The sequence below is a fragment of the Bufo gargarizans genome, chromosome 4, assembly GCF_014858855.1.
Source record: "Bufo gargarizans isolate SCDJY-AF-19 chromosome 4, ASM1485885v1, whole genome shotgun sequence".
NCBI classification, from domain to species: Eukaryota; Metazoa; Chordata; class Amphibia; order Anura; family Bufonidae; genus Bufo; species Bufo gargarizans.
Window position 1 is genome coordinate 191,016,444 of NC_058083.1, and position 13,629 is coordinate 191,030,072.

General features: G+C 44.1%; 1 protein-coding gene across 3 annotated transcripts in view; it reads left to right on the forward strand.

Moving 5' to 3' along the window:
- XXYLT1 (xyloside xylosyltransferase 1) overlaps positions 1 to 13,629 on the forward strand; it is a 268,169-nt gene that overhangs the window by 11,339 nt on the left and 243,201 nt on the right. Inside the window, exon 1 of one of the 3 annotated variants that reach the window (XM_044289029.1) lies at positions 8,240 to 8,335. The exons of the other annotated variants lie outside the window; for them this stretch is intronic. Coding sequence (XP_044144964.1) covers positions 8,309 to 8,335 — 27 coding nt within the window. The 5' untranslated portion in view covers positions 8,240 to 8,308. Of the gene's footprint in view, positions 1 to 8,239; positions 8,336 to 13,629 lie in introns of those variants that run through there. 3 annotated transcript variants of the gene reach the window in all.

Consider the following 13,629-nt stretch of genomic DNA (forward strand, 5'->3'; position numbering starts at 1 on the left):
CCCCCCCCCCCCCCATAACAGTGCCATCCACAGATTCCCCCCCCCCCCCATAACAGTGCCATCCACAGATCCCCCGTAATAGTGTCATCCACAGACCACCATTAGTTCAAAAGCACACCTCGTGGTTAAAAAAAAAATTTTCTTTCTTATTTTCCTCCTCAAAAACCTAGGTGCGTCTTATGGGCCGGTACGTCTTATAGGGCGAAAAATACATTATATAACCTCATATTGTTGCTGCTGACTATGGTGTTCTTTAAAAAGTTCCTGTTTGTTCAGTGTTCGGAAAATCTTATTTTAATAAACACATGTTCTTGTATCTATTCTGTTTTATTTATCTGTTCTGTGCAGTGCTATTAAGAAAATGGCAAGTTTTGTATTTTGTACTTTTGCAGTAATGCAAATATGTTATTTACTTTAGTAAGGCTACTTTTCTCACTAGCGGCAGGATGGATCCGACAGGCTGTTCACCCTGTCGGATCCGACCTGCCGCTATTTCGCCGTGCCGCTGGACTGCCGCTCCGGTGCAGCATGGCAGTGCACGGCGAGAGGCCGCCGGACCAAAAGTACTGCATGTCCGACTTTGTAGTCCGGCGGCCTCTCATTGCGCTCTGATGTGCTTCGCCGGAGCTCCGTCTCCCGTCCCCATTATAGTCAAAGGGGAAGGCACGGCGAAATAGCTGCAGGACGGATCCGACAGGGTGAACAGCCTGTCGGATCTGCCCTGCTGCTAGTGTCAAAGTAGCCTAAAAAATGTTTTATTTTGAAAAACACTGTGCATTTCGGTTCTTGTGTTGAGCATAACTACATTTCAGCATTATCAGTCATTTGCGTGTGATTTTTTTTGCCTTGAAAATTCAAGCAAATAGACCTCTAGCACAATTCCCTTAAAATATCGCATCGCATACCGTTATCGCAATTTTTAGGGCCCTAATCGCAATCGCACAAAATTCCCATATCGTGCAGCCCTAGTTGTAGCCCTTGGAAGGCGACGCTAAAAAGAGAAAAAATAAAAAAATCACTTGGTTATTAGGGCCCAAACAGGTCAGAGACTGCAGTGTCTTCCTGTCAGACAGCATAAATGAAGCTGCCCCTTTGTATGGATTGTGAAGTAAAGAATAAGAATTGTGCTACATTTTGGTGTAAAACATTATTTCCCTGTATGTATTGTGCGCGGCCTTCTTTACAAATGGGGTAATAGTACTTTCTTGTAGGATCAAGCAGAACCAGACTTTTAGTTGTATACCTGCAGCTCGTTAACCTTGCCACAAGATGGCCCCATTGCTCAGTAAATTGGTTGTATTAAAGGGGTTGTCCCACTTCATAAAATAGGTTTTATCTAATCTATTTACCCCCACACAACATATCTTCCTATCCATGTTATTATCCAAAAGCTACCTTTCATTCAAAAAATCATGTAAAGCGATTCCTTTGTTGTTTTCTGTATCCCATGGATACGGCCTCTTTCGTCCGGCCGCATCGCTGTGCCGCGCCTGCGCACAACGGCTGAACAAGTACTCGGGCCGCCTCTCCATTCCTACAAGTACGCGCACGCCCGCGCATGCGCAAATACAGCAGGCGGGTGCCGGAATCAAATAGCCGGCACCCGACCTCTATGACAGGGAGCGGGACCTTAGGGGTTAACTGCCGCTGATCGCAGCCCCCTATCATAGAGGTCGGGTGCCGGCTATTTCACTCCGGCACCCACCTCCTGCATTTGTATTAACATTGGTGGCGCAGTGCGCCCCCCCCCCCCAGTATAATATACATTCAGTGCGGCCACCCCCCCCCCCCCCAGTATAATATACATTCAGTGCGGCCACCCCCCCCCCCCCCCAGTATAATATACATTCAGTGCGGCCACCCCCCCCAGTATAATATACATTCAGTGCGGCCACCCCCCCCCCCAGTATAATATACATTCAGTGCGGACCCCCCCAGTATAATATACATTGGTGGCGCAGTGGGAAGTGCCAATGAGGGTTAAAAAAATAAATAAAAAATTAACTCACCTCCTCCAATTGTTCGCGCAGCTGCCGGTCTCCTGTTCTATCTTTAGGACCTGTGAAAGGACCTTTGGTGACGTCACTGAGCTAATCACATGGTCCATTACCATGGTGATGGATCATATGATGTACCATGTGATGACCACAGTGATGTCACCAAAGGTCCTTTCACAGGTCCTAAAGATAGAACAGGAGACCGGCAGCTGCGCGAACAATTGGAGGAGGTGAGTTAATTTTTTATTTATTTTTTTAACCCTCATTGGCACTTCCCACTGCGCCACCAATGTATATTATACTGGGGGGGTCCGCACTGAATGTATATTATACTGGGGGGGGGGTGGCCGCACTGAATGTATATTATACTGGGGGGGGTGGCCGCACTGAATGTATATTATACTGGGGGGGGGGGGGTGGCCGCACTGAATGTATATTATACTGGGGGGGGGGTGGCCGCACTGAATGTATATTATACTGGGGGGGGGGTGGCCGCACTGAATGTATATTATACTGGGGGGGGGGCGGCCGCACTGAATGTATATTATACTGGGGGGGGGGGGGCGCACTAAATGTATATTATACTGGGGGGGGGGGGGCCGCACTCAATGTTTATTATACTGGGGGGGGGGGGCGGGACCTCACATACGGCTCCATGTGGATGACCTCATACACATGAACGAGCACGCAGGGTGAGTCATGAGGAGGCGTGGCCTTCACTCAACTGCCTGAGAACCAGGAAGTTATCAGGACATCTACTGCTGGTAAGATTAAAAAAGCAAAGTGGGACAACCCCTTTAATCTGTTGATCCAGATGTTTTGAAGTATTTGTTGCTGTTTCAATGTTAGTCTAGGTCAGTAATGGCTAACCTTGGCACTGCAGCTGTGGTAAAACTACAACTCCCAAGATGCCCCCTTGCTTGGCTGCTCCCAGAACTCTATAGAGATAAATGGAGCATGCTGGGGGTGGTAGTTTCACCACAGCTGGAGTGCCAAGGTTAGCCATCACTGGTCTAGGTTCACACGTTTAGCCCCCCTGCTGGGCTTTCTTTAGGGGTACACGTTTGAAGAGCCAAAAGCAGAACGGGTACGTTCTCTTCAGTGAGACAGACTCCCCTTTGGACTCTGTTTGACCTGCTTTCTGTTTGTTTTGGACTTTGCTGAACAGAATAGCATGATAGAAGCTCTCCCCCTCTCCCCCTCTGTCTGTGTTCCTCACTTCCTCTATCTGTGTTTCTCGCTTTCTCTCTCTTTGTCTCTTTCTCCCCTTTTCTCCTTCTTCTTCTTTTTAGGCTTCTTTAAGCTGTGTGGCAAAAAATTAGGAAATGAACGTAGAGCAGGTCAAACAGACAACGCAGTTCAGGTGTTCAAACATGGAAAGTCAGTGGAGGGCTAAAAGTCTGAACCCATCCTAACGGTGAAGTTGGCATGACTGGGTCGCACCTCAGCCCCACACATTTTTTTTAGAGACAGACATGTGCAGCTTGTCGCAGATATCAAATATTGTGCTCTTCTAGAAGCAGTAGGATGAGGTTCTAGGATCAAATGTGTCAGACTGAAACCTTCCCATACAAGACCATCTGTATTTAATTTTAAAGGGGTTGGCCACTTTCCTATAAATACATTGCATTAAATGTATTTTGCAGAAATTCTGGCTCAGTTCCGAGTACTTTACTTGCTTCCCCGAACGTAAACAATCAGATTTCCTCTGGGAATGCGCCACAACACATCCAAGTGACGTCCCAACCTAGTGAGGAGGGGGGGGGGGGGGGGGGTCACCCGACAGATCCTTCCATGACTGTATGTGTGTTCTCGTCCTGGTCATGTGCAATAGAAGTGTACCCACGCCACTGTTTCTCCATCCATTGTACAATGAGGATGATATATTGGTGCATGTGTAGTAGGAGTAAGTCACTTAGAGCAAATCTAATACTGCACATGCATAGATATATCGCATTGAATGCACAGTGGATGGGGTAGACATGGTAAGTTTTTCTTGTCCTTGGATTCAGAGTATATGCAATAGAGACAAAGGGACGGGATAGCGCATACAGTCACGGAAGGGTTGGTCAGATGAGGTCACGTGGATGTACGATGGTGATAGAACAATGTTCATCAAGTAGGAAATATACAGGTATTTACACTGCTACAACGTATATCTTATGCCTCATTCACACGTCAGTGTTTTCATCAGTGATTTTGAGCCAAAACCAGGTGCGGCTCTAAACACAGAAGATCTTTCCTTTATACCTTATGTCTGTGGAGGCTCCAATCCTGGTTTTGGCTCACAATCACTGATGGAAATCACTGACCAACACACTGACGTGTGAATGAGGCTTAATGCAATATATTTATAGGAAAGCGGTCAACCCCTTTAAATTGTGTAAGCTGACCTTTTACAAATAGTGCTTCAGTCTTTTACAGCTACAACTGGTTTAGTAAGAAAACATCCAGCACTGTGGTCTAGTCTACTAGAATAAATTACAAGCTCAATGCAAAGACTACTTTTGGTTTCTGAGTGTTCTGTATGTAACTTGGTGAGCAAAACCACCAGGAAGAAGACAACAGCTTTTAATTTTGGCAAGAAGTTAAAGGGCATGTCCTACGAAAAATATTCTACAGTTTTCAAACCAGCACTTGGCTCTGAATACTTTTGTAATTGCGCGTAATAAAAAAATTTAGCATAGCCACTGAGTTATTCAATAAAATGTATCTGTATAGCGCCACCTGCTGTTTTTTTTTAAAAATTTTATTTCTTTGACCTGCTCACTGAGAAGGCCGCACATGCTCAGTTTTATCCTTCAACTGCCTCCTGAGCTGTGATAGGGAGAGCCTGAGATAGGACACGCCCCCTGAGCTGCAGCAGAAGAGACACTCCTCTTGAGCTGTCAGCTTGATATAAATCTACCAGAGCAATGAATGGGGAGATTTCTGGATCCATGTGAGGTACAGGGCTGTTCTAGCTTTGTTAGAAATAGGTTGTCATGTACTATATGATATCTGATTTTCATTTTTTACATTAATCATGGGATAATCCCTTTAAAGAGGACCTTTCATGGGTCCAGACATTATAAACTAAGTATCAGGATATGTAGGGCATAGTGCAGGGATCTAACTGCACTTTCTATTTTTTCTGGGCCCCGCTTTGTTCGCCTGCTGTGGCCCCCGCTGTACTCTCCCGCCTGGTATGCTAATTTTAGCATTGGAGCAGTGAGGAGGAGACTGAGTCTTTCTCCGTGGGCGTCTCCTTCTCCCTTGCTGTAGCACTGTCAAATCGCAGCAGAGAGCGTCACAGCCAGGGAGAAGGTGCTTCCCCCCCCCCCCCCCCCTGTGAAGCTCTCTGCTGCGATTTGACAGCGCTACAGCCAGGGAGAAGGAGACGCCCACGGAGAAAGACTCAGTCTCCTCCTCACTGCTCCAATGCTAAAATTAGCATACCAGGCGGGAGAGTACAACGGGGGCCACAGCAGGCGAACAAAGCGGGGCCCAGAAAAAATAGAAAGTGCAGTTAGATCCCTGCACTATGCCCTACATATCCTGATACTTAGTTTATAATGTTTGGACCTTATGAAAGGTCCTCTTTAGCTTGCTATACATTTATTTTAGACTGTCCTAATCTAACATCTCCCAAAATCTAGTTCTGTGAATAAAGAGACAGGCATCCCAATATTAGTTATGATTGATATAAATACAATGCATTAGGCTTCATGCATACAACCATATACACTGCCTGTCCAAAAAAAAGTCACACACTCTAATATTTAGTTGGACCGCCTTTAGCTTTGATTACGGCACGCATTCGCTGTGGCATTGCTTCGATAAGCTTCTCCAATGTCACAAGATCCATCCATTGTTGCATGAATTTTCCCCAAGATTTTGCATTGATGATGGTATAGTCTGACCGCTGCGCAAAGCCTTCTCCAGTACATCCCAAAGATTCTCAATGGGGTTAACATCTGGACACTGTGGTGGCCAATCTATGTGTGAAAATGATGTCTCATGCTCCCTGAACCACTCTTACACAATTTTAGCCTGATTAATCCTGGCATTGTCATCTTGGATTATGCCCGTGCCATCAGGGAAGAAAAATTCCATTGATGGAACAACCCGGTCATTCAGTATGTTCAGGTAGTCAGCTGACCTTATTCTTGGAGCACATACTGTTGCTGAACCTAGACCTGGCCAACTGCAGCAACCCCAGATCATAGCACTGCCCCCACAGGCTTGTACCGTAGGCACTAGGCATGATGGGTGCATCACTTCACCTGCCTCTCTTCTTACCCTGATGCACCCATCACTCTGGAACAGGGTAAATCTGGCTTTTTTTTCTGGTTTGCCTCACTGATTAGTGGTTTTCTTACGGCTAACAGCTGTTCAATCCCAATCCCTTGAGTTCCCTTCACATTGTGCATGTGGAAATGCTCTTACTTTCACTATTAAACATAGCCCTGAGTTCTACTGTTGTTCTTCGATTTGATTTCACCAAACGTTTAAGTGATCGCCAATCACGATCATTCAGGATTTTTTTTCCCCGCCACATTTCTTCCTCGAATACGATGGGTCCCCACTATCCTTCCAATTTTTAATAATGCGTTGGACAGTTCTTAACCCAATTTTATTAGTTTCTGCAATCTCCTTAGATGTTTTCTCTGCTTGATGCATGCCAATGATTTGACCCTTCTCAAACAGACTAACATCTTTTCCACGACCACGAGATGTGTCTTTTGACATGGTTGTTTAAGAAATGAGAAGCAACTCATTGCACCAGTTGGGGTTAAATAGCTTGTTGACAGCTGAAAGATAATCACCCATGCAGTAATTATCCAATAGGAGGCTCATAACTATTTTCTTAGTTAAATCCAGGTGGGGACTTTTTTTTTGTGTGTGCAGGCAGTGTACTTCACCCGCGTGCTTCCCGCATTTTTTGACCCGTTCATTTCTACAGAGCATGCATACATCAGGATTCTTTGTGGATCTGTGTGGCCATTCCACAAATTGTAGAACACGTTTTATTCTGGTCCACACTGCTGTCTAGAATGGTCAAATGGTCATCCCTATTGATGAGGGTGAGAAAGAAATGCAGAGTGTATATGTATTTTGCAGATCCGCCGTTTGCAGTTTAAAGTACAGACACGTCATGTGCATGAGGCCTAAATGAGACTTGGATGTCCTTCCTGATCCAAGGTAATGATACATGATGCAGTCTGGCAGTGAGATCTGTATGTAGATCACCACTAATTGCCAGGCCATACCTGGGCTGCACCTTCATACTGTTTGTTTCAAATAGCATGTACAGGTGTGGCCCGGCAATTAGTAGTAATCCCCATACAGATCCCTCTGCCGGACCGTGTCTTGTACGCCTTATGTGGGAAATACAGTAAAGGCATCATTAGCCCAACTTATGTGATGGATCAGCCAAGATACTTCTCCATTGCTTCATAACATTGGGCAGTGCTAACCACTGAGCTTATTGTGCCATCTAGGAAATATAAGCATACAAAATGCATTCTTACAGGCATTTGCAGGATCTCTCTTAAACTATACAGATGCTCAAAAGTGATGTTATCTATGATAAGGTGATTCAGGGTCTATGTCGCCAAATGCAGTCATGTTATCAGAGGTGATATTCAGGCTAGCATGCTTGTGTATGAGGCATTTAAAGGGGTTGGGTGGGAAAGATAGTGATTGCCCAGGCCTCCAAAGACAGACTGGGAACTCCCTGGAAAAAAAAGCCTAAAATTGGCCTACTGTAGTAGGCAGGTCTAAATTGACAGAATGCGGGACCAATAAAATACCTCCCTAGCAGAACCAAATAACAGTACACTTTTCAACTGTATCACTGTCCTGAGGAGTTCAGGAGGGCACCTGTGATCACTGGACAGGTGGATAAGTACCTGATTCTCCTAGCATTAATTGATGCTGAGAGCATCAGATCATTATGTACCCAGCATGAAAAGGGCTTGGGCGGCCCCCTGGACATTTGCTGACTGGGAAATTTCCCTATAAGGCCTATTCCTGCAGGCCTGCCCTATACAATGCACACAGATGACTGAATAGAACTGATTTTCACTTGCAGAAATTTTCTGCAACAAAATCTGCCGTATGTGAAAGAACCCTTAGGAGACTAGACACCATACCCACAGCTGTTCTTAGGTGGCTGATGCCTTCTTTATTTTAGCATCGGAAGTGATCTATATTTGCATTACTGCATTGTGTTCCAATAGCGCGCACGTCCAAGGAGACAGATGTAACGTTCGTTACAAGCCAATATGAAGTAAAGAGCTAAATGGCAGTGGTCTGGGAGGGGCAGGATGTCAATGCAAGAACAGGATACAAAGGTAGGAAACCGGTTCCCCATCTGTAGTTGCAATTTTAATTTAGGACTTAAAATCTGAATGTCATCGACTGTATTCTCCTGTCGAGATCATGCCTTCATATTTAATTCAGAAGTCTCCATTTCCTTTTGAAAGTCTTGGGAACTCTATATTAATATTATTAATTGTTCTCTATTATTAAGGGTTATTGTAAATGATTAGGTTAGTGTTAGTTCACATCACTGATAGTTATTTCCGCCCTGCTCTATTTGAAAAGCAGAAGAGCGAAAAGAAGTGCCCGATTTTTGCACATAACTGAAACAAACGGAGAAGACCAAACTCCATTGACTACAATGACATCCAGTCAGTTTTTATTTGGGAACCTTTTAATTTTTTATTTACTGAACATTCCTAGGAAACACTGTGTAGGCGAGCATTATCCTGCTTAAAAATGCCATCTGGAAGCCCTGCCATGAGAGGTAACATATTGAGAGCAGGATGTCCTGCACATATCACTGAGCTGTTAATGTCTCTCATATCACTACTAGGGGTCACCGACTGACGTATGTGATGGCTACTTAGATCATGACACCTGCAGTTGGAATAGTGTATTGCTCCACAGCAAAGACAGGATTGAAGTGCTCACCATGAGGCCTCCATACTTTGTACCCAACAATCTTTGGATCTCCAACAGGACCTGGAGTCCTTGCTAAAGATAATAGTCTGTAGCAGTCTAGGTTTTTTGTTCACGACACCACTGAAATGGGGGTGACGGTGGCTGGCTGTCAACAGCAAGGAACATAATGGGTACCGTGACACCAAATTTCCTTCTGCTAAGTGCCTGCAAGTGGTCCGGGCAGAGACGGGTGTGTGATGAAAGTGCTCATGCTTGTCAGTAGATCCTCTCTGTCTGTCTCGGCCGCCTGGAGCCTGTTCGCTTTGTGAGCATGTCGACATGTAACCACTGCTCCCACCACCTCCTAACCGCTATGTCAGAAGCAGGATTGTCATTTCAATGAATTGTCCGCTATCTATTAATCCAACAATGTGCCCTCTTGGTCTGTCAACTGGACATAATATCTTTCAGGACGTTGTAGAGATATGTCTAGCAGTCAGCGAGCTCTTACCAAGAAGTACACTAACCAAAAGAGGCTTCTGAGAGCCTTTTTATAGGGTAGTGGGGATGCACCTTTAGGTCCCTTTGTTGCAAGACCACAGGCCTAATCGGGGTGATTTTAAAAATAAATAAATAATAATTTGTCAATGTTTGTGTTAAGAAAAAATAATCGCTTAGCTCTTCAGTCATCTGCCAAGCCAGCGCAGATGCTTGGGTGGCTGACCACTGGTGTTTTGTTTCTGGTCAGTTCCTGGCATTTTCTGCCAGATCAGGTTGCTAGAGCTCAATGCTGCAGATGTCAAAGTAGCCTTACAAAACTCAAGTGGAATAAAATTGCTTTTGTATATAGCTACTGCTGTTGAATATTAGCCAGCTGGTGCAATAGCAGGAATCAATCTGCCACCCATAAAAAGCAGATTTGTCCAGTGGCACTGCCAAGCCGACATTCTGAAAAGAATGAAGAAGGAAACGCAAAGAAAGACAGAGGAAACAAGTATTGTACTTGACTTTATACTGTCAGTGGCTGTGGTTAGCTCTTTGTACAGTAGGTATGGCTACGTGCAGTTGAGTACCTCTAATGTATGGCAGCCAGATGGGAAGGGGGGGCCTGCAGTGAAGCAAAGCAAACCCCTAATTACTTTTAATACAGGCTACTGTCCAGCTCCAGTCTAGAATTCCTATAATCAGCGGAGAAAGCTAAAGGACCTGTGATGATGTCATCACAGGTCCTGTACAGCTAGTAAAGGAACTGCATAGAGAATGTTGTAGTTCCCAGGTTAGAAAGGTGCATCTGCCAGGACCTGTGATGACTTCATCACAGGTCCTTCAACCCCCAACTGCATGCAGAAAAACTGCCCGATAAGCTCTCCATTGAGACTAGAATGGATTGGTAAGAGGAGGTCCAACCCCTTTCTCTTACAGCAGACAGTTACAACCACCACTACCTCATGTACCTCACATAGTAACCTCATATATCAGTACATGGAGAAGATTCTTGCTATGGGGCAAAGTGATTTCTATGTCCGTCCCTGGCCACATGTAGAAGGTAATAAAATAAAATCGGCAGCGGATTGGGCTGAAATGGACCACCACAAATAAATGAATAAATAAAAAGGCCTGAAATGGCCTTTTTTTTTTTTTTTTGCATCAGCATGCCAGCTGGGGTAGACTGGGAACTTAAAATGGCCCTAGAAAAAAACCCAAAGTGGCCTCATGTTGCAGACACTTATGGAGAGCCCTTATGGCACTGTGTTTAGGAATCCTCTGGTTATCCCTATGTATGGTGGCCTAACGATACCTGGATAAATTTTTCAGGAGAATGTGCAGACTGTAAGGTTCTGCTCTACATATTGGGGTTATTTTACACTGCTTACCTGCTACATATGCCATTGTATAATGATTGACATATGCGTCATTGGCCACAAGAACAACAAATTGTATGCTTTTTGTTCCTTTATTTTATTTTTTTCTTTGCAGTTTCCCACTTTGTATGAAAGCGTAATCTGCAATCTTTTCCTATACAGCGGACACATAGCATCCTGCTGGAGGCCTCTATTGGGTTAGTGTGGGGACCTGTGGCTATGTTTGATTTATGTGGTAGGAGCTTTCCAGGTGCATGTGTCGATTTGTGTTCACATCTGCTCTGTCAAAAAACAGACGTATACTGGTCTTACTAATTTATCACTGTACTGGTGACCAGATCTAACTGTGTAGACGTCCTGGTGTTTACATACATTTTTACAGTACGTATGCCTCCAGCTGCATGTCTAAGCCTAATACGGTCTGACTTTTCTCCATTTCTTGTACAAAGACTTGAGCACCAGCCGGTGTCACTAGAGCTTCACGGGTTCCACATCCGGACTGCTCACGGGATACGGCAGATGTTTATGGTAGACGTGTACATGTAACTCCTTGCTTTTCTGACTGAGCAATATCATCCCCCTTCACTTGTTTGGTTGTTCTAGTGCAGGCATTTTCCCCTCAACTTGTTCCGTTGCCTGGTCACTATGGTGATGCCCTATTTCTCATGTTCTCTATCGTACCAAGATTGATTTTGCAGACATCATTTCTGAAAGTGACCGAGGCGCAGAAAAAAAAGACAGCTCCCAGCATCCCTAGAGTTATTCTTCACCATCTGTCATAAAAGTAGGTTACCATTTTAGCACCCTTTTTCACATGGGACTACAGTCCCAACAGTAGTTTTAGGTCTTCTTCCTAAGCTCTGTTCACCTTCCAAAAACCTTGTTTTTTTCCCACCTACCCTACGCAAGTCTGTGCATCTTGTAAGTAATGTGCCTGAAACTGCTTGTACAGTCGGCTGCGAGGAAGTAATATGGGATGCAGAATACTGAATCTTTTGACCTGCTGTCTCTAGGAACAGCCATTTTGTTTCCAGGAAATAGGTTTGTGAGCAGATAATTTAGTTCTCTTCCAAGGAGGGATCTGAATGCTGAATATATTGCACAAGGGTAGTATCACATACATCATTTTTTTTTTTTTAGACGGTTTTTGTGGTAGTTTCTAATGCACTTTTTGACCCAAAGCCAGAAGTGGATTTAAAAGAAATGGAAAAAATTAGAGAGAGTGCTTTTACATTTTCTTGCTGAATCCTCTTCTGACTTTGAGGGAGATTTATCAAAGACTGGTGTAGAGCAGTACAGAAATACCGAAAACTGGCCTTTTTTTTTTTTTTTTTTTTTTTTTTTTTTTTTCTCCCCCCCCTCAATGATGGTTTCTAGGACTATCCTTAAAGGGGTATTCTCACTTCAGCAAACGGCATTTACGATGTAGAGAAAGTTAATACAAGACATTTACTAACATATTGTCTCCTTTGCTGGCTGAATTGATTTTTCCATCACATTATATACTGCTTGTTGCCATGGTTATGACCACCCTACAATTGATGGTGGTTGTGCTTGCACACTATAGAAAAAAAAAAGCACCAGCTTAGGCACGCTGCTATGGTCCCGGCCACCAGAGAGGATGGTGCTTTTTCCTATAGTGTGCAAGCACAACCACCATTGATGGATTGCAGGGTGGTCATAACCATGGAAACGAGCAGTGTATAATGTGATGGAAAAATGAATCCGGCCAGCAAAGGAGGCAACATGGACAATCACAATACACTAGTAAGTGTCTTGTTACTTTTTCTACATGGTAAAAGCCACTTGTTGAAGTGACGCAAGTCCCTTTAAATGGGATTTCCAGCTATTTGCACTTTTTGAATTTGAAGCCCAGTCAGCAGTATATGTTGAAAAAATACACTCACCTGTCTCTGTCCATCACTCTGTTCCAACTCTCTGGGTCCATGGATCTCTTCTGCGGTCTTCCGGTCCCTGACTTGTAACCTTCTGGATGCCCTTGGTCACATGCAACGCTACAGCCAATGACTGGCCTTAGCAGTGATGTGTCCCCAAGCGGCCTATAATCTAATGTGTATGGGGAGCTCCTCACTCACCCCTGACAGATGTTTTAAGGATCAGGCATTTTGAATATTTATTTATTTATTTTTTTGCTCAGCCAATGAAAATGCATACACTTAGCTCAGTGTGTATGAGGGAATCCACATAGAGAGCGGTCACTTGAACAAGTATTTAGCCAACAGCTTTTGAAGGTGTATGGACACATTTAGGATACACCATCATTTGGCACATTTCAGGCGAGCAAGTTGTCCTTGGGAAACACACTGCGTGTAGGAGTGTGATTTTCCCGTCCTGGACTCTGCACTAGTGACGGGACCTCGTGGCATTACCATGATTTATAATAGAAGTAATGTATGTGTGTGTGTGTGGGGGGGGGGGGGCACTCAAATATCAGGACCACATGGACCATCAATCAAGTAGAAAATATATTATTTAATGTAATCTATAATACATAAAAGGCACCACACAATAAAAAATCTTAAAATTAAAAATCACCATATGATAAAGAATAAAATTACCAATAATATAAACAATATGAGCAGCAATAGAAATATATCAGCAGCAATCCTATGCGTAAAAAAATTGTAAGCAGCAAAAAATAGCAGCAGCATAAAGGGGGGGGTAAATGTCAAGCAGTGGCAAAAATAGAATGTCCACCTGTGTTGAGACCATACTAAATTGTTGATCTGCTCTTATAGTCAGAATCGCTTTTCATCACGTATGTCACTATTTTTCCTTTTCAATAATTTCATCCAGCACCTATGCCGATCAGTGTTTTC